The sequence below is a fragment of the Tachypleus tridentatus genome, chromosome 13 (assembly GCF_004210375.1).
Source record: "Tachypleus tridentatus isolate NWPU-2018 chromosome 13, ASM421037v1, whole genome shotgun sequence".
Classification (NCBI taxonomy): Eukaryota; Metazoa; Arthropoda; class Merostomata; order Xiphosura; family Limulidae; genus Tachypleus; species Tachypleus tridentatus.
The window spans coordinates 55,443,347-55,466,226 of record NC_134837.1 but is presented as its reverse complement, the minus strand read 5'-3'; the positions used below and the strand labels follow the sequence as shown (position 1 = coordinate 55,466,226).

At 32.8% G+C, this 22,880-nt stretch overlaps 1 protein-coding gene across 12 annotated transcripts; it reads right to left on the bottom strand.

The window, feature by feature from the left end:
• Positions 1-7,591: 7,591 nt before the first annotated feature.
• Positions 7,592-17,929, bottom strand: CycJ (Cyclin J). 12 transcript variants are annotated; one of them, XM_076477631.1, is made up of 7 exons: positions 17,786-17,854; positions 16,708-16,793; positions 16,447-16,540; positions 12,787-13,077; positions 11,915-12,199; positions 11,443-11,626; positions 7,592-10,351 (listed from the first exon to the last, which is right to left on the bottom strand). In XM_076477631.1, the coding sequence occupies exons 4-7, from the start codon at positions 13,064-13,066 to the stop codon at positions 10,207-10,209; spliced, it is 894 nt and encodes a 297-aa protein (XP_076333746.1). In that variant the 5' UTR covers positions 13,067-13,077; positions 16,447-16,540; positions 16,708-16,793; positions 17,786-17,854; the 3' UTR covers positions 7,592-10,206. The 12 variants fall into 12 exon arrangements, with proteins under 12 accessions (XP_076333746.1, XP_076333749.1, XP_076333740.1 ...); XM_076477634.1 differs by having other exon boundaries at positions 11,443-11,602; positions 17,786-17,853; XM_076477625.1 differs by having other exon boundaries at positions 12,787-13,073; positions 17,786-17,852.
• Positions 17,930-22,880: the final 4,951 nt, after the last annotated feature.

Sequence of the window (22,880 nt, the reverse complement as noted above, 5' to 3'; positions counted from 1 at the left end):
CTTCACTTGTCAGTCCCTTTGGTGAAAGCTCCATCATCTGCTCAAAATTAAGTGGTAAATTACGCAGACTTGATGGCATGACATGCAATTCATGCATAAACCAAAGGCATTCTTAGTTCTGCTTTCAAATTCAGCTCTACCCGTAGCATTTTGACGCAAAATTATTGTTTTGAACCTAGTGAAACCTTCTCACATATCAGTACATTTCTTTGTTTGTGAAAGAGAAAAGGCTTCAGTGGAAATCACCACCCTCACCTGTCTAAAATAAAAAGAACTTTGATGTGCCTTTCACATTCCTAATAATTACTACTGGAGACGACTAAACAATGTCTAAAAAGTCTGCCTTACAGCATCTCCTATATTTCAGAGTTCACGGCTTTGCAAATGCTTTAAGGAAGCTGGGGCATCAGTTGTTTAGTCAAATGCACATCGCCTGTGTCAATATGATATTGAGTCACTGTTTTTGAACCCAACTGGCCATCTGCCCTTACAAATATATTAGGTATTAACCCTACAAATCACATGGATGCTTTCATGGTATTCAGTCTAGACTGAGTAAATTATCAACTAACGATATCGTGTGTGTCAGTACCCTGGTATTTGCTTTCAGATACAATACGATGGTCAAGACCTTAAAATTTATGCTAGCACAAGATACCTCTACTTCCCCCACTTTGCTTTTAATCATTTAAATATTTAATAACCTTAAGTTTCATGCCACACACACACACACATAACAAAATAATTTATTTTGAAATGGTTCTTTTGTAAAAAAGCACACCCTTTAACTTTTACCCCAAGTGATGTAATTAATATGTTTTGTGACATTTTTTTGTTGCTGTTCTTAAGCGCAAAGCTACACAATGGGCTATTTTGCTGTTCACTACGAATTTAAAAATCCGTTTTTAACATAATAAACATTGACTTATTGAGTCTGTCTCTCTGTCTGTTTAAAATTTAGCAGAAAGCTCAACAATGGACTACCTATGCTTTGCTCACTATGGGTATCGAAACCCGGTTTCTAGTGGCGTGAGTCCGCAGATAGTGAACGGCCTTTTGAGTCATTGAGGGGAGGATCTTTGTTTTTAATGACTTTTTTGTAATTAAGTACATAGCTAAACACTGGGCTATCTGTACTCTGCCCACTATGGGTATCAAAACCAGGTTTCTAGTGCCACTGGGAGAGGCTGTTTTTATTGAATAAATAGTGGAAACGTTGAGATACACAACTTTTGTGTCTTGATAGATTTTCTTCATTTTGGGATCATTTATAAATATCTATAACGTATTTTTCACTGTTATGGGTGTAGAAGTTATTTGAGGACAGTATTCAAAATTATAGTAAAATAATGTTAATATTTTTTTATTTAGTTTTTATGACACTTTTCATTATGGCTTGTTTGTTGAATTTTAATCTTTAATATTTATACACGATTCTGTTTTCAAACGTTGTTCCTTCAACAACTCATTTTTTTTTAACTGAATGAAAAGGAACATTTAGTCAATTCAAGCATATTTTTTCTCAATTGTTACCTAAGGTAAAAATACATAATTTACATAGTTCTTTCCATTATACTTCAAAAAATATTTGGTAGAGGCAAATTATAGATGAATATTTATTTATAGAGGCATTCGAAAACAGTGTATTAGAAAATCCCTAATCCTGGTCTTTGTCAGCAAGTACCTATTTTCAATTTGAATACTTGTAGCATGAGCATATGAATTACTAACAACTGTTATATTACTGATTTTGTTTTTAACTAAACAGTTATAATGCAAACAAGTACTTTAATAACTGAATATTTCAATAATGGACAAGATACTGTTATGATAAGAAAGATGCGGAAGAAATTAACCAAGCCAGTGTAAAATTAAACTACTTTTCTGTGGTATCTGGCCAGTATGTGTACACAAAGATTGTTAAAAAACGATACATTGAACAACAAACAATAGGTACCATACTCAAATACAATTCAGGTATCTCTGACACTGATTAGTTATGAATAATTAATCATTGTAGCATACAAAAGTTTTATAATAGACCTATCCATATACTCTTTTTGAATCTGCTGATGTAATTTAGAAAGTTATCAATATAGAAACTGTTTTGGCCTCTGTTGACAATGGTCCACCTTTGCAGCAGATTCCTTTGAAAACACATGCCATTTGCAATGCTCATACTGAATTTATGAAAGTCAAATATCTTTAGGCAACTATTGTATTTAACAAGTACAAAGATGGCCTATCTATTAAATACATATCTCATCACAGAAGCACATGAATATGCTATGGCACAGTTGTCAAATTCACTGGAAATGTGATTCCTACTTTGGAAAAGAACAATTTCATGGTAACAAAGGAAAATAAGCCAAGATTCATATTACTGCTGAATGAAAGATTAAAAGACAGTGGATAGAAAACACATCATGTCAGAGGAGGTGGAGATTTGTTGATTGTCCAAATAACCATTGCATTATTGGAAATAACTGATAGTGTCCTTATTGGTGAGAACACAGAACTTCCTGTTATTTTGTGCTATCATGCATACTTTGATGTTCACAAATTCTATTTTAGAACAACATGTGAGAAGTAAAACTCAAATATTTCATTGGTTAAGATTTATCCAAAAAGCAATGGAGATGTCAGTGCCAAACTACTTGTAAAAAGAAATAAAACATTTAAAAAAGGTACAAAGAAAGCAAGCTAAATATTAAATAATGCCCATAATGCATGTAAAAAGATTAAACTATTAAAATCGCCAATGGCTCAAAAAAAAATTAAAAATACAATCCAGCTGATAGTATCATCATTGCCAATGACACTGTCCAAGATCAGGGGTAAGCCCTGAGGAGAAAGTTGCTGCAAATAATACCACCATTCGCAGTCATAACGACAGCATGAAAGCAAGACATGAGCAGTTGTGACTTAAGTGTAACAAAGGTCACACATTGATAAAGCAGTCCTACAAAAAAGAAAATGATGTCAAAAACTTGTACACTTGACACGGAGCTTCTAAATTGAGGAACAAAAGTAAGCCTACTGTACAATATAAGTCTTGGGAACTTTGTCATTGCCACCATGGGAAGAACGATGTCATTAAGATGGAACTACGGATCAAGATGTAAACCCTGCTGATGGGGGAAAAAATATGCAGATGACCATAGAAGAAGAGAATATGAAACTGTTTACTGTGGTCAACTCCAACAAGTGAGTGAGTCTAAAATGCCTCTCAATAAATCTCACGTTTGTGACCAACAAGAAATGTGGAAGTAGCTGACATACAGGCTGTTTGCAACAGTAAGAGGAAATTGTTCAGTGATACCATTTATCTCAACACCAAAATGTGTGACACTCAAGACAATCCTGAGGGATGCCAAGTTCATGTGTGAAAGATTGTACAAGGTCAAATCCACACACACTTAAAAATCCTGGTCTAGCAAAACGTTTTGAAGGAAACTTGGTAAATGGCCAAACAACCAATATAAATGGAGGTCATGCAAAATGCCAAACCTCCATGTAATGTCACAAGTCTTCACAGGGTCAAAGAAAATAAAAACGAGATACTCTCTCTTGAGGAAAGCCTCCCTGATCAAGGTTACGAGATGAATCAAGTGGTTCAAATTCAAGCGCTATTTATGAAAATTACATTGGATGAAAGAGAAGAGGTTTGGTTCAACAAACCAAAGTAGACAAGCATTCACAATCCTCTCTAAAATATTAGACAGTCAACTACTTAGATGATAATTAGAATAAATTATAGAACACTTCCCAGACTTTAAAAGGGATTACAATAATTTGGTGTCAAGTATCAGGAAAAATATTCTCCTGCCAAACATGGTTCAACAGAAACAGAAGAAAAAGAAAAAGGCAGGAGAATGATGGAACATCTCACAATTATCATCATCAGGCCCAACTGTTATACTTCCAAACTGATAAAGGTTTGGTTTCTGCCAGTATAAATGGATAATAACGATCATAAGAATGTTGGTGGCTATCTTTCTGCCTACGACACGATGGCCAAGAAAACAATGGAAGAAATATAAGTGCTGGAAAGGTGAAAAGCTCTACCCAAAAGTATCAAGCAATGCCCTGTACATCAACAACTTCCTGGACAATGGAGAGCAAGATTGAAAGCGGATGGGAAACATATTTTCCACTGACCTTCCAAATCCTTTCCCAGATGACCTTGGAACTGGTGGTGGAAGAGATATTGGTCGCAAATTTAATCCAAGTGTCCTTGTGGTTTTGACACCTGACCAACCAGATACAGGCATGAGCATGCTGGAAAGAAATGCAATTGAAAAGAGTGGGTTATCTGCAAAAGATATTCTGGCCTCTGAGCCTGTTTCTGAGCCCTCTGTGCCTGCTGGCATCCAGAAATTCCGCATGGACGAGGACACCACGGGAAATGTATTGAGGTTTTGAGGATAAAATGAACAATTGCTTAAACAATGCAACCAGTGACTGCTTTTGTGCAGTTGCTAATAAACAGAAGACCAATGATAATAGAAACAAGTGATGAAAGAAAGCCAATGAGCTTACTTCAACTTACACTGTGGCACACAAGTTGGGTGGCAGAAACTCTGGCAAATCTTCCTCAAGATGATGAGAAAATGATTACTGCCCCTTGAGTCACTGACAATCTTCCAAGAATAATGAGAAAAAAGAAGGTGAACAGATAGATGGATCAATAACAATAAAATACCATGTGAGAATAGGTAATTGAACCAGCATTAAAAATTGAAAAATTATGATTCAGATAGCATATTCTCCAAAAGGTATTGTATTCATTAAAGTCTTCCAAGACAAAGAAGGGAGATGATAGCTGGTCTATATGATCATCAGTGTCTGATTGATCGTAAGTTTCTTTTGACAACAGATAACGAGAGCAGTTCTGGTATGATAGACAGAAATATAGATGGCCATAACATCCAAGGGGATATTTAGTGGCACAGAAGTGGTGGGAATATGCTGATCAAGTAGCAGTGCCACACCTCTATGAACTCAATCACACAACTTGTCATTTCTGTAAAAAAACTGCATCATAAGAATGTAGAAATGTTTCCTGTAATGGGACACACAAAGGATGGTAGGAATCTATCAAGGCATTAATGCCATCCACAAAAGAATTGAAACCTCAAAATTTCAACAATGTCAATTTGGCCATTTTTACTTAGGAGGAGGATGAGAACCCTTTTGTTTGTGATTATGACATTTTTCTTTAGTAGAATGATGTCTACCTATTCTGAGTTGACTGGGCAGATCTCTGTCAGAAGGGGACTCCAGAGACTGAATGTATGAGTAAATAATGGTTCTGCAACTCTGAGCCAAAGGAGAGGGACCCGAGCAGTCACTGGATGTGATGAAGGGGTCAGAGACAGTATTAGACATAGAGTCATCAATTCTTGCATCCACAGAGGGGATAATTCTTTACATGGTGATAGAAAGTTTCTGTTGGAGGTATGGAAATATCTATTTGCACTCTCACTGCAGCAGTAGAATGAAGTGCAGCAGAATATGTCCAAGCCTCAGGGCAAGAAATATTGTTTACAGTCCTTCATTGTTGTACCCCTTTTCCCTCTACCAACTTAGGAACAGAACAAAAGTATGAGGAGTGAGGATCACCACAGTTGACATAGTGAGGGTCCAATTGACAGTCATAGGCATTATGATCTTTGGCACCACAAACAGCACATATCAAAGAACCATGATAAGAACTTTCAAGTGGCTGACATTAAAAACACCTTCAGTTAGGGGAACATAGGGCCATACCTTACAATTTACATAAACTGCCTTGAGAGCAACAAGTAGACATGCTATAAGAGTATTAGTAGGCTGCATAATTCCATCTTTACAAGTGGATATATGCAGAAACTCCTTGACTGGAGAATCCAGCAATGATCTGACTCAGGAATGTTCTTTAAATCCATAATGTTTCAGTAGCATGGGGAGTAACCTCAATAGGCATATCTCCAATGGCCTTCAATTTCAGGAGGAAATTGCTATATTGTGGTGTAGATGTTTCCAGCAATATGTCCCCAGAATGTAACTTTTGACTTATTTTGGAAAGCCAGCAAGCCCCTGTAATCATTTTTGGATAAAGAAGGGAGACATATGTCCTTAAAGTATATCAGACATAGATAGCAAAATCAGAAAACAAGGTACAAATGTAACTGATGACTGCAGATCTGAGTCTTCCATACATGGTCATTTTCCAATCAATGTGTTTTTTATGTACATTTTGGATCACTGGGTGAAGGATCTATAAAAAAATGGAGAATATTCAGTGCCAAATGACCCCACTCACCATACAGCAATACAAGGCGTCGCACTACAATTACAATGAAACTGTAGCTATTCCAGTATATTATGGACACTATACTCATTGAGAACACTTAACACTTAGTTTACCCTAGTTTTGATATAACTGACCCATCAATATGATACCCCTCAACCAACTAAACTGTCAAAGATGATAAAAAAACACTAGTATTTTTATACAAGGAAAGGAAAATAAGGGCTTTGACTTTATGCATTATATTTTTTGTGACAATGAGACATCAATATTTGTGTATAATATCAAATCAGGTAATTTATAAAGTCACATAAAAATATGGATCCACAAAAATGGAGAATGGAGGTGGATTGCTTGTGGTAAACTAATGATAATTACACATTCAAAGGAACCACCTGCACCAAAGATGCTGCTTAATGTAACCGAACAAAGCATGGGATTCTCTCTTTACTAGTTATGCAACATATTTTACTCCTAATGTGCATAGGCCATTGCCAGATATGCCTTCCATGCACTTGTGCAAATCACCAATATAGGCTGTTAGTGTCTTGATGTTGATCCATGTCAGAGCTTTGAATATGGCTGATTCTCCAGCAGGTGAAACCAGTAATGCAACTTGTATCTCACAATTATCCTGCTACTCCTCATTCAGGTATGCAACAGTGTTCAGGCCAGACCATCTAAGCTCGGGACCAAGTGTTGGAAAGTCTGTTCTTAAGTCCATCTGTTCCAGCCAGTGAACTTCCAGAAAGATCCAGGTTCTCTTTCACTGTTCCTAAACTGAGGGTATGATATGTTTGGCCTTACTCATAGTGACCTATACAGCTGGCCACAGTCTCCACTTCAAAAGATTCCTACCTATGCCAGTATGAGCCACTACTAGTATCATCAGCTCTGGATGGAAGTTGCATATGGTTTCAAGTTTATAATGAATGTGTTCAACTTCCATTAACTAATTGGTTTTTCTACATTAATGCTCTTTTTACTAGAAAACAATTTCTACACAAAAATTTTTTCCTATTTAAATAGTAGCTTTCCCTTGAAATTGATTAGATTTACTAGCTCAGTGACTACTAAACCTCTAAGTTGAAAGTTATTTATCCTTTTTCTTCTTTTAATTTCACACTCCACATCAAAAAGATCTTAAATAAGAAATTAAAAAGTATATTTGATAAATTCAACAAACTGGAATATATTTGTACATCAAGAACACATTCTATGTAAATTGCTGAATATTAATACCAATTTGAAAAATTCCAACCAAAAAATTAATTTCGGAAATAACAAAATACAAAAACAAGAAAATATAAGTTTATTCCTGTTGAGATAAATACACTCTTACAAGAGAAATGTTTTAGTGTGAAAGAAGAGAGTTGAGTTACTACAGAAGTAGAGGAATCATCCAGCTACAAAATAAAGAGCGAAATTTGGCTCATAAAAGTGTTCATGTCAATTAGTCACACAATTTACAGTACTGATACAAATAATGTTTCAGTACAAAACTAGCTGAATCTTTAAATTAAATTTAGAGAAATTAGTATGATAAAAACAAAATTACATTTTAATTCAAAAAATACCAATAACATATTTTGTGCAGTTTTAATCTTTAAAGCATATTATGAATAAGAATCTTTGTAATACAGAACTAGCTTACCTTTTATGATATACATATAAGATGATAAAAAGGAGTCTGTAATACATACAATGTTCAGCCGATTGAGTTTAGCACCTCAATACTCAACAAACATGTCTATAAAAGATTTAAGCTTTTTCCAGACTCAATAGAATTTTAATAATTTTATTACAATGACCTGCACCTTTCTGGTACATAATGAAGAAATCAAAACATCAAAGCTACACTTCAAGATACAAGTTTCTTAACAGGTTGTAACTTGTAGAATGTCAGAGCAACAAATATTTGGTATATTTTCACATAACAGTTAAAGACCATCAATCAAAATACCTAATTTACCTTATAAAAATAAAATAAAATTACACTGCTTTTTTTTTATTTAATTTACTCTTGAACAAGTAGAAGTACAAGTTTGAAGTTAAAACTATCACTCTGATATGAGTTAACAGTCAGAAGTTAACCATGAAACATTCTTAGGTTTGCAAAGACTTTATCTTACTTAGAAGATATCTGTACTTGAGTGAGGAAAAACAGGAAGCTATGGGTATAGGAAATAATTCTTTTGTACTATTTGAGTTTTTATAATTATGAGAGAACTATCAAAATATTTTATTATTATATAGCACTTGTATACTGAGAAATTGACTACCTGTACATTCTTCACTGCATAATTCAACAAAAGGCTCCCACGATCAGATAATTTACAACACACTATTTCTTCTCTTATATATAATATTTATTTTATTTTAATAGTATCTAAATCTTCTACAGAGGAAAAACATTGGCCAAAACTGCACTTTTCTTTCTCCACAATTTTTCTTTTTTTGTTAAATTTGAATTAACATACATAAAGACTAAGTTTCAGAGACAGTTTATGTGATGATCACCTAGCCCAATTATGAACAACAGAAAGAAAGGTTAATTACTTATGCAGAATTAACATTTCTGGTGCCATTGCAATGTGTAATAATGTGAACTGCCTTTTGGCTAGCTTACTGTAATAATATTCAAATTCTGAAAAGCTCTATATGCCAGTTGAGTATTTTAAAGCAAACAACAACAAAAACATTAAAGTAAAGTAGCTACACAAAACATTTAACTGCATAAAATGTTCAAGAAATCGTGTAATCTGAAAAATACCTAATTTTTATTTTTAATTCACTATAAAATTCATCATACCTATATACTAGGAGAATTTATTAATTTTCAACAATATTTATACGTAACACATGTACAGATGCTTCAGTTAGCTATACTATTACTCCAGAAGAAAGAAACTCTCCAGACTGCTAAGAAAATGAAGTTGATGTTCTTATGATGTAAAGAAATGTTACAAATATCTCACTTCAACTAGCCAACAGAATATTTTAAAACATTCTTCCTGTCAGTAGTTTACCTCTATTCATAAAAAAATGTATAATAGGAAAAGGTTAATTCTTAGTGCTTGATTCAAAATTTTAGTTCACTTAAACATTACACAATAATACCAAACCTAGCTATATAAATATATTGTTCATATATCCAATAAGATTTTTTGTTTTAATTTAAACTCGAATACACATCAACATCATACATATTATTGGTTTTTTATTTAATTTCCAATCTTTCAACTAATTTTAATAGGATAAAGGTTCAGAAATCTACTTACACATCGTAATATTATTCTAACAATTTACACTAAATTCAACAATCGCAAAGAACTAGTTGCAAGTAAAAGAAGTTTGCTTCACATGCTGTTTTCCACAATAATGCACAAAATTGGTATCTAAGCACAGTATCTCAATATTTAAGTTCTTCATTACATTAGTATAAGATTTCTATCAAAACATTATGAGAAAGGAGTAATTATGTTTCTGTGAGTACCAAAATTCAACCAAAATGTCTTACTTGAAAAACAAACCAAAAAGATATCTACATCCAAGAACTTGCAATAAGGAAGTATGAGAGCAAACTGTTGCCTTCAAATCAAAGTTTTTTTTGCAAAATCTAAGATGATAGATTTAGTGAATTTGCTTCTTAAAAAATAATATCACAAAATCTCCAAATATTGTAAAAAAAAAAAAGTCTCAATCGTTTTCTTATACAAACATCAGAAAAAATAACAGTAAACCAAAAATACTTATAAGGAAAAACTAAAATTTATCTAGAAATTCGTGACTGTAACAAAATGATTAACTATATTTCTGATCACAACTTCTATCACAAAATCAGACATTCATCTCATGAAGCAAGGTTTTTGTACTATACAGAGTAACTACATGAGAGGGTGGGTTTTTTTTCACCTATCAAAATCAAATGATAATGACGATACTGAGGTAGGGCTACTTTTTAAACTATCTGAAGATTCAGTGTCACTGGGTTGAACTACCTTTTTTATCAGAGATGTTTTTTCTGTTGAATTCCTTTCTTCAGTTTCTAGAAGTCTGAAATTTGTGAAGTTAATTAGTGGAAGCTTGAATAAAGCATGTTCATTCTATTGCTTCCAATGCTATATAAAACTAACACGCCATACTAATTTATGCATTATTATACAACTGTTTAAATTTACTTTCTACATAAACTTCTAAAATATTAAAATTGGATAGGTCTGTGTGGGGAAAAACAAAGATGTGTGCTATTTATTTTTAAAGCTATCCAGCATATTCAAATAATTTGAATGTTAATACCATGTACATATCTTAACTAATAACCTTTAAATGCTAATTTTAGTACATTTTTACAACTATTTATAATTATTTTATCATACCTTATTAATTTAATATAATATAATTTAATATTTTAATGCAAAATTATAGAAATGAAAAGCAAAATATCCAGTGAAGTCTTATAAATCAAGTGCCAGTAGTCACTGTAAGCATAGGGGATAAAGTTTAGAATTGAAGAAAAAAAAAAAAGAATCTGGATACAGTTTAGGGGCTGGAATATATGGGTATGAGTGGTCACTGTAGAAATAAGCTTGAGATAGTATTACATAGAGAGATGAAGAAGAATAGTATTTTGGTTCTTACTTCAGTTTAAGGTCCTTAAAATTAAGTCCTCTTTAGAAACAACAGATTAGAGGGTATCTGTTTAAGATGTTCAAAACTATAAAGGGAATAGTTAGAATTAATACTTTATGTTTTTAATGATAAGAGTGGAAGAACTACAGTCATAGGTTTAAGATTTGATTATGCAGGACAGATGTCATTTCCAGATTAGGCAATTTTACTTTTCACACAGGACGATTAGTTTTTGGAACATTATCTTCAGATGTGGTAGACACAAGAGCATTATGCAACTTCAAGAGAGGGTAGTCAGTGCTGGATACAAGCAGATGGGTGTTTGATGAAACTAACGGAATAGCCACAATGGGCCTCTTGTGGTCTTTCAAAAGGTATGTTAATTTCCTTTTTTGTATTCACTAGTTAGTTTTTTAATTGATCAGTTACATACAAACATTTTTTGGAATCAATATAAATCTATTTTAAAAACAGTCACTGTGAATTAAATTATACTTTTAATGTTCAGTTCTTACCTCAACATAATCTCAATACATGGACTCAACTCTTCACTGGTGTAATAAGTAAGCTTTTGAAGGAATCTTGGCCACACTGGAGAGATGAGCAGACAGATGCGTGTAGCTGCAATAATAGCTGCTGCAACCATGGAGGGTGGAAACTGTAAGAATGTGTGATCTACAAAACAAAATTTACAAGCAACTGCTAGCCTCATAAGTTTGCTCTCTTAAAAAAAATGCACATGCATTTTAACAGTATACCATACATTTAATACAAACTTTTCTATCATTTCTAATGGTTTCTGTTAACTTTATTTTATGCACAGACTAAATGTAATGCACATTCATATTTATGCTTAAACAAACAAATTAATAAATCTAAATATAGTGAAAATGGAATTGAGTTAAAGCTCTCTCTCTTCTGCAAGTCAATAATGTAAATTACCAAACTTTCAGGAAAATAATATTCTAGCCAACAAAACAATACTACCTCGAATGGAAAGATCCAAAAAGTAATCATTGTAATGCTGAGCACAGACACGTGCTTTTGGTAATGCTGGCAGAGGTCGACCTGCATGAAAGTCTGTTGTGCAAACACAATAGTGTTCATAATATTCCACAAAATGGGCTGTTGTAGGAACCATCAAATCCCAGTGAAAAAATTCTACTAGGGCAAGTTCCATTTGCACAAATTCATGAAGATTATACATGTTATCAACAGTCTGATTTAGCTCACTTGTTTTAGGAATCAAGTTGTCCTTCTCTTCAAACTTAGCTGAAATATAACAAAATTAGAATTTTTTTTTTATAAATATGTAAAAATAACATTTGTAGGAAAATTACAAAATGAAAACAAAATGTGTATTTGCAAAAATGTTCATATTTAATGGCAAGAGTTACTTCTACTCAGAAACAAGTTAGTGTTCATGTTTGTATTTAAGCACAAAGCTACACAATGGGCTATATGTGCCAACAAGTTAGTGTAACAAACTGCATAAAACTTGCCATGTTAACCCTTTTCTGATCATGCATTTTGTATTATCAGGGACCAGTCGAAATTGAGAATTTTTATATTTGTCACAGTTCCCAATCTATTCCCATTTCAAACATCCCAAATCTATGCCACTCCTTCTGTTTTAAAATGTATTTTATTGGATCTATTCAGCTTTGTTTGCTATAAATTTTTCTATAACATTTTGTTGGTAAAATAGAACTTCAATTTTTATAAATTTAAAGAAAAAACATCAAATACACAAATATCACTATTTTAGTGAATTAAAACATTTTTTTGGTTTACCAAATTTAAAAACAAAACTTTTCTTCTCTAAAACTATTAAAGTTAAAACTTTCCATGTGACATACCTGCTACCAATAAACAACCTAAGGTAACAAGCTGCAGTTGTTCACGCTGAATACTATGGTTATCCATGAAATAATCTAAGAGGTATATAGCAAGGTGTTGGACTGGAGTTGACAGATTTCTTTTTTTACAAATGTCAATCAACCACTCAACAAGAAACTGACGAAAATGAAGCTGAGGCGATTGTGCATGAAAGACTGCCCGCTTCTGCTCCTTAGCTCGAAGGTGGTCATGGATTTCTTCCTCATATTCAGTCAGCCACCAATCCTCTGTAATTGACATTGAACTCCTAGCTTGAAATGATTAAAAAAGAAAAAAGTAATTGTATTAAAATCTTTCTACTGTTCAGATCAAATATAAGAGCATGTTTTATTGGAATTTGATTTAATAACCAAGTGATATGTTATATTTTACATACTCTGAACTAACAAAGAAATGAAAATGTAACAATTTATAAAGCAATATAAATAAACTGTAAAATGTCACTTGAAACAGTTTTGTATTCAGCAGAATAAAATTAAAGTTCACATCTTCCAATGTATGAAAATAATTCCAATTAAAACAATCCCATTTCAAGAAGAAATATATTCAGGCTTGCTTTAGCTACACAACTAAAACAACCTTGTATATTCAATGGATACTGACTCAGCATAAGCAGTAATAGTAATTAAAATTAGATGCAATTAAATGTTATCTAATAACTTCTCTATTATCTTGTTACAAATGATTCAGAATTCTTTCTAATTTTCTTATTCATTCCAAATTTTAAGATTGTTAATATTTTCACAAAGGAATTTGTGAACACAAGGCTTTTATATATATCAGAATAGACAGATATGTACATACCTTTGAAATGTTTTACTAAACTGTCTGTGTATGCAAGTCTTAGAAACAAACATTTGCCAATTTTACCATTAGTAAATATCTTAAGATCCAGGGAGACATTTCTTTAATAAGATACTAATCTTATATAAATTTCATAACAATGTAAATTCAGTCTTGGAGATAAAAGATGTAAAAATTTGAATTTGACATAAATATGTAATTTAAGTTTATAAACTTTAAAACATACTCATTAAGAACCAGAGTAAAAAGATTCATAAGTATACATTCACCTTTCAAAAACTGTTAAGTTGTCCACAAATAAATGTCAGAATCCAAACTATGACATTTAGAAGCTGAATATTGAGTAACATAAGGATCAATAACAGTAAAAAACTGACTAGGTACATGAAAATAAGTACAAGAACCAATACTGAAGAGAAATAGGTTGTGATCCAAGAGTACATGCTCTATGGAATGACCCCTTCCCATCAATTCAGCACCACCCCAAAGGGAATTATGTCCATTAAAATCATCCAAGATTAAAAAGGGGGACAGTATCTGCTCAATGATGGCATCAAGGCCTGAGTGATCATAAGTCTCTTCAGGATCAAGGTAGAAAGAACAAATAATGATGGTAAGACATGAGGAAGTACAGATTGCTCCAGCCTCCAAGAGTGTATCAAGGAAAAAAGACAGGGTGGGCACATGCTGATCAACCAGCAGTGCCACACCACCATGCAGTCTCCATCACACAACCTGTCATTTCTCTACAAAGAAAACTGCCGAAGGGTGACTGCATCGGCAGGTTTCAGAAACATTTCCTGTAAGGAAAGACACATGGGATGGTAAGAATCAATCAAATCCTTAATGTCATCTACATTTGAATGAAAATCCTGACAGTTCCACTGTATCAGAGTGGCCATTTTTACTTAGGTGAAGAAGAATTAGGCAGAATGCCTTCTGTTTTTAACTGTGCTGTTTTTCTTCAGTAGAAGAAGGTCTGTCATCCTCCATGGATCTTGTCCTGGGTTGGGTTGGAAGATCTCTATCAATGGATGAAAATTCCAGTGACTGAGGGCATGAAGGAGTGATCATTCTGCATCTCAGAGCCAAGGAAGGAGATGGACCCAAACAGATGCCAGAGCTGAAGGAAATGGATCCAAGGAGCTACTGGAAGGAATAGTGAGAACAGAGATAGGAGTAGACTTTGACTCATCAACTTTTTTAATCATGAGGGGCAAACTATTTTACACTATTTTGGAGACACACTGTAGTAATTCAATGTAGTGCAGCAGCATATTTCCAAGATGGAGTGGAAGACAAAAACTGCTGAGCATCAGGATAGAAGATATTGTTCACAGTTTTTAAATGTTGGACTACTTTCTTCTTAACCAAGTAAAGGCAAGAATAAAAGTAAGAGAGGTGGGAACCACTACAGTTAAGACAGTGAGGTTCCAGTTAGCACTCATGCTTGTTGTGGTTTATGACACCATGATGAGCACACATCAAAGAATCATGACAAGAAACCTTTGAATGACCAAACCACTGACACTGGATACGTCAGAGAGGGTTGGGTCAGAGAGGTCATTATAGTCATAATGTATATGACTATACATTACAATTCAAGTATCCTACCTTGATAGTGGCAGGTGGATGCCTCAATGTAAACATCAAATTAATAACATTTGTGGGCAGCATAATTTACTCCTTACAAGTTGAGATAAAGTGCACCACAGTAATGCCTTGGCTGGAAAAAAACAGAGATGATCTCTGATTTAGGAATGTTCTTTAACTCCTTTAACTTCATAGTGGTATGCTCTTTTTTATATTCATTACTACATGAAGATACTGACAACATGCTAAAATTCATATAGAAATTACTGGAATGATACATGGCTTAATAGGTACAAACAATGGAATGTAGCTTAAAGATTTCAGTTATTCTCTTGCAAGACTAAAAGCACTAGAAGTGACTTTATTAAGGTTACTAAAATTATTAGAGCTTAGATGAAGTGCACATTTGTTTAAAATTATAGTAAAAATAAGGAACTGTTGCTTTTTTCTTTAAATAAAACAGCTAGCTTTAACAACAAATTCAGTTTTGTATCAAGTGTTCATGAATGATGGAAACTCTTGCCTGGCACATAAAAACAATATAAAAATTTAAAATTAGAATTAAAAATACTTATTTTCAAGATTCACAATATGTAATTCATTCTTCTGTTAACATTTAAAAATAAATCACATGAACCAAATTCAACCTGTTGGTGCTATTGTGTCAGCCATGGCATGTGCTGTACACCTTTATAAGGTATTGTATAACATGGCTTAATTAACAACAAGCATCTATGTTCAGTTTTATGACGTGTAATGCTTAAAGGGTAGCAAAGGGCTTCTTGTAAACCAGATATTTTAAAATATGTGGAAAAATTAAATGGTAAAACATCCACATATTCAACCAGTTCTGAAAAAAGAAAAAAATAGATATAACAGATAATCCCAGCAGATTCAAAATACTTGTACTTAATCTGTACAAATACATTGAAGGCAAACAAAGCAGATGCTAAACATGCATATCAAGCGTATACACAAGCCATTCAACTACATACACACAGAAGCATGAATGAAAAGGTATACAATACATATACAATGTAGTCACTTTAACGTGAGCTGCAGAAATGGTTAAAAAATACCCAAAAAAACCAAAGTTGTTTTCAAGTTGAAATAGATATGGAGTGGAAGTCAAGGCTAATCATAAAATACATTTTTTTTTAATAAGGTAAACTAAGGTTAATTTTTTATTCACATGCTTAATATCATGAAAAGAATGCCCATACATTGAGCTCACACCAAATATTTTTCTGTTTCCCTGCTTATTCATATTCTTCAGATGGTTTAGTGGTCACGGTTTTTGCAAGAGGGAGAATGTTCCTGTAAAATTTGCCTTATATTAGAAAATACATATTGATGAAGATGGCATAAAAATTATAACCAAAGATAACAATATGGCAAGAACTTGTCATATTTTGTGCATACTATTGAAAAAAATTTAGTTTAAAACAAAATTCCTGCAAGTATCTTATGAACATTTTACTTACCTTTAACAATACTGGCAGCCAGACTTCTGGCACAGAGTTCAACAGATGGCATTAACAATAACAGGTGCTCCCAATTCAGTCATGCCCTAGAATCAATCCTTTTTTTTCATTTCAACAAACAAACTCTTAATATTTTTTTTAGTAATATATATATATAAATTAATACATTATCAAGAGGTCTGACAAGACAGTATCAGTCAATTAAGTAACTAACTATAAACAGTTTACAAGTACTTTCTAGAATATCACTACTCAAAACTTCATAACAGATTCTTAACATCAAGATTAGACAACAGAATGTCAAGTTAGGGATTACCAGTAATCCAATAAAATAAACAAGTAATGATATAAAAAACAAACTCCAATTAAATTAAAGAAATAAACATTTTAATTATCTCAGTCTGACCTAAAGCATTTGTTGATAAGGTTTTCTAGAGTTACAATTTCACATTCACAGCACAACTTTTTAATAAGTTACATGGAAGCAAAATTTAACTGAGAATTTTATATGCTACAAAGAAAAATATAAGAAATGCACATAAGTAGTATGTGTTGTGTTCAGTGAAACATAAATTGGTTTGTAATTATTGAATAGATCGAATTAACCTTAATTCCCAAAGCCTATATTATATGTTACATTACATATCTAGAATTCAATTAATAAAAAAAATTAAATAAACTACGTGAAAATAATGTACACAATACAGTACGTGTAACTTGTAAGCGAGATTTTAAAAGCTTCAAATAGTCTTTTAGATTTCAATTTCAAATTCTTCCAGAAAAACCACCATTATCTCACAAGTTACATTAGTGAAATAAACTAAACATTAAAACTTCCGAAACATAAATCATGTAAATTAAACGTGATTAAAAATAATCTACGATTCGTACACTTTGCAAAGCAATAGCCAAATATCAAAATAATTATGCTCAAACTTCAACAATCAGACTTACGCTAGTAAATTTTCAATTGAATACATACATGTGCATGTATATATATTATCAAATGTAAAGTGTGTTCAATAATAATTATTTTATCATTTATTTTTAACATAAAAAAATTACCAAACCAACATACCACTATTGCTTCTCTGGACTCTTATTCTTAAAAGCACATGCTTCCAAATTTTACTGTGAAAACATTGCGTCACCTATTGGAGCTACGAAAAATAAATACATAAAAAAGAAGAAAGAAAAAACACAAGAGAGTTAAAGTCGAGATTTAAGCAATAAACAAATCAACAAATCACACATTCAAAGCACCGATAAATATTACATTTTCACTTGTAAATTTTAATGCTAAATAATTACTATGAAAGTCAAGAACTGCAATTCCTTTGAACAATGTTTACCAGCTATTATCCGTAACTACTAAACCGTTTGAAGTAGAAGCTTTGTATATTTTGAAGATACACAAACATTTGATACATCATTAGTTGAATTTCAGAGTAATAACAGGTTAAATTATTGATAAAGAAAGTTATTTTATGTAATTTTAGTATGGAATAATTTGAATGTAAAATGTTGATGTCTGAAAAGTTCTTGAAAGGATAAGTCAGACCACTCATTAAAACTTTTTTACTTTTTTGACATAGCGATTTGTTTGTTTTCAATATCGAGCAAAGTTACGCGAGGCTTATCTGCGCTAGCCGTCCCTAATTTATCAGTGTAAGGCTGGAGGGAAGGCAACTAGTCATCACCGCCCACCGCCAATTCTTGGACTACTTTTTTATCAACGAATAGTGGGAACAACTCTTAACCCTCATACACACGGTGGGGGTCAAAAATGGGCCCACTTGTGTTTAAGTTGTTATAGAAATATCAAAGGTGTGACTTTCGGGCCTAAAAATGTACCTAATGTAATCTATACTAATAACATACTATACTAATACGTTTAACATGTATTTTATGCAAATGGTGTATTACACCCATTGTCTAATGTCGAAATTCACGTTTTCCACATTGGGGGTCATTTTTGACCCCCGTTTAAAAAACTCAATTACATTTCTGGTAAACAATCAAATAATATATTGATATGAAATTTTGTGTTCTAGAACATTCTAGAACACTCTATAAATGTTCTCGAGCATTCTAGAATATTCTTATCTACGTTGCATAGAGAGCCCTCAATCGAAGATGAATCAGGAAAACCTGAAATAATATCATACTATAACTCCACCAAAGGAGGAGTCGATATACTAGACCAAATAGTTAGATTCTTTTCCACAAAAAGAAAGACCAGAAGGTGGCCAATGGCACTATTTTATAACATTCTTGATGCTGCCGCATACAATGCTTACCTTCTCTATCGCCAGCGCCATCCAGAATTCACATCAAAGTACCAAAAAAGAGCAAGACGTGAATTTTTGAAGTTGCTTACTGATGAATTACTGCCTGAAGAAGATACAAATGAAGTGATCCCTCCAAAAAAGTTGCTGAAGAGAACGTTAGGAAATGGTGTCAAATATGCGCACGTGATTCAAGGAAAAAAACTTCTTCAAAGTGTATCAAATGTAGTAAAATGGCTTGCAATGACCATAAAGTTACCCAGAGTGTATGCATAAATTGTATAGAATAAATATTTTGTCCAAATTTATACTTTGCTTATATGAAAATAATTTTTTTTAATATTTTTGGTGGGGGTCAAAAATGACCCCCAGTGTGGGCAACGTAATTTTTTTGAGTGTATGTACTAGGGTAAATATAATGCCCCAACGGCTGAATGGACGAGCGTATTTGATGTAACAATTATTCGAGTCTGTGACCCTCAGATAACGAGTCGAACGCCTTAACCACCTGGCCTAATTATAGCATCATAATATAATAACATTAAATATATATTTAGTACCTTAAAACTGTATCATTTAAAATTTTGCATACACGAATTTAAGCAATTTATGTATCTCAGAATGGCTGGTACGAGTATTAACACTTTTATTGATGACGAGAGAACGACTTTTTAACCTTCCTAGCTCATCTTCACGTTAAAAAAGGAGAAAGTCTGAATGTGGCCATTAAGGGATACATGTCTAATGGAGGAGAGTATAAACGGGTACGGGATTGTAAGGTGCGGTATAGGTGGATGTTGGGTTATTAATTAGTATAGGTATAAAGGTGTTCCTTTATGCTGGTTTACTTTTGGTTTTAGTTGCTGTATAAGTAGAGCTTCTTTGATTTTGCGTTTGTTTATATTTGTTTTCCTACCTAATATCCGGGTGTTTTCTATGGTTATGTTGTGATTATTTGATTTGCAGTGTTCAAAAAACGTTTGAAGGTTTTTTTTTGGTGTGGTGTTTGTCAGTGTAGTTTTCACAAAGTATAGAACTTAGTTTTGTGCTTGATTTTTTGAATAAATTTGGTATCAATTGGAATGTCATATTTTGTTACTAGTTTTTGCCAAATGTTGGTTATTTTTTCGCTGATGTCGAGAACATACGGTATGCAGCAGTATAAGGTTTTGTAGTTTGTTGTATCTTGGGATTTATTATTGTTTGTTTATTGTTGATCTAGGTGTGGGCGTATAATTTTTTCAACGGTTTTTTGAGGAAATTTGTTGATGAAGTGCTGTTTTATTTTGTTGATTTCATGGTTAATCTTATATGGTGAGTATAGTTGTGTGGTTGTGTTTATTTGGTATCCTAATATGTTAAGTTTTTGTATTTCAGAACGGTTTTTATGGGTATTAAAACTTTTACTGATAAGGAGAGAACAATATATATGTATAAACGGCAGGTGTGGATTGAATTTTGTTTTATGTAGAGGAGCGAACAACGTTTCGATCTTCTCCGGTCATCGTCAGGTTCACAAAGAAAGAAAAAAGTAACTGACTGATAGATGACCACATGTTTGAAAGGGGTTGTTTAATTGAGTGTAGGAATGTAGAGGGCGTGCTTAAATGTTAGATTATATATTTATACATGTATAAAAGTGTTCCTTTGTATTGATTTAATTTGGGCTTGAGTTGTGGTATAAGTAAGGCTTCTTTAATTTTGCGTTTGTTTATGTTTGTTTCTTTATTTAGTATTTGGATGTTTGTTTATGGTTATGTTGTGTTTATTTGATTTGCAGTATTCGAAAAAGTGTGAAGATGACTTTTTATGTTCTTTGAATCTGGTTTCCATTTTTCTACTTGTTTCTCCAATATAGAAGTCGTGGCAGTTATCACATTGTATTTTATAAATAATGTTGGTGTGGTGTTTGTCAGTGTAGTTTTTACATAGTATATACCTTAGTTTTGTGCCTGGTTTTTGAATAAATTTGGTATTAATTGGAATGTCATATTTTGTTACTAGTTTTTGCCAGAAGTTGGTAATTTTTCTGCTGATGTCGGGAATGTAGGGTATGCCACAGTATATAGTTTCGTGATTTTTTAATTCGTGGGGTACATTTACTTTTGTTAGTTGATTTTGTTTTTGTCTAGGTGTGTGCGTATAATGTTTACTACGATTTGTGGAGGAAACTTATTGATGTTGATGAAGTATTGTTTTATTCTGTCTTATTCGTCGTCAATTTTATCTGGTGAGCATAGTTTTTTGGCTGTGTTTATTTGGTTTCTTAGTATGTTGAGTTTTTGTTTGGGTTCTTAGTATTTTGAGTTTTTGTTTTGTTTCATAGACAAATAAATACAGCCCTAAAACTATGCTCACCAGATGAAATTAACGAAATTTATTCGAAAACCAGGCACAAAACTTAGGTATATACTATGTAAAAACTACACTGACAAACACCACACCAACATTATTTATAAAATACAATGTGATAACTGCCACGACTTCTATATTGGAGAAACAAGTAGAAAAATGGAAACCAGATTCAAATAACACAAAAAGTTACCTTCACATTTTTTCGAACACTGCAAATCAAATAAACACAACATAACCATAAAAAACACTCAACTACTAAATAAAGAAACAAACATAAACAACCCCCTTCAAACATGTGGTCAGCTATCGGTCAGTTACCTCTTTCTTTCTTTGTGAACCTGACGATGACCAGAGAAGGTCGAAACGTTGTTCGCTCCTCTACATAAAATTTTTTTCTTAATCCCCACCAGCCGTTTTTACATATATATTTTTCTCTACAATTGGGTTCTCTCCTTAATAATAAAGTGTTTATACCCGTGTTGTTCTGAGATAAATTTTTATTTCAAGTGGGTTTCTTGTCATCAAGAAAGTTGAATTTTTGTTTTGTTTCATGTGCTGAGTTCCAGTATGGGTGTTTTTCTGTGGATTTCTGTTTCGAATTGTGTATCAGTTTTTGTGATTTTGAGGTTAAGAAATGCTATTTGGTTGGTTTTTTCTGTTCAGAGGTGAATTTAATGTCGGGGTGTATCGAGTTAACGTGGCTGAAAAACTAAGTGTGTATTCTGTAAATGTGAATCCAGCAGTTCTATCATCAACACACCTGTACCAGTATAGTGATGGGTGTAAGGCTGAGTTGGTCGCTTGTGATTCAGTCTGTGTCATAAGAATGTTGGCTAGAATTGGTCACACAGGATTCCCTATACTTATGCAATTTATTTGCAGGTAGTTTTGGTTGTTGAACATAAAGTTAGTTTTGGTGGTAGTTAATTATAAGGATTGTTAATAATTAAAACACTCAAGTAATATGATGACTTTACAATGTTAAAAGTAATAGGTTTGATTCCACATATTGTAATATAAGTGATAAAATAATTTGACTGTTTAATAGGAGATATAAGATATTTTAATGAAAAAACGCAATACATGTAGCTATGAATGTTTTTATTCAAAGAATTTTTGTGCTAAACCAAACTAAAAAAAGGGCAAGTCGTTCCTAATTTTGAAATGATGGTGTATACTAATCAACAGCAACAATCACCCGATTTTTGAGATACTGTTATATGGCAGATTAATAGGATTTGATCCTTACCATTATAGTCTGCCCTTGACCCCAAACTGTGGAACACGTTTATGCGACGATGGCTTCAAGGTCAAGTCGAACTAGTCATTTTGGCACACACAGCCTTAGATATTATTTTAAAATATAGTGTTTACTCAATATTGTAACATTGTAGTTGTGAAAGAAAGTAGCGGCTATTCGTGATGACGAGAAACCAACTTGAAGTTAAAATGTATCTTAGTACGGCAGGTTAAGAAAAAAAGATTTACCCTAAAGATGACCTAAGAAGGTCAAAACGTTGTTCTCTGCTT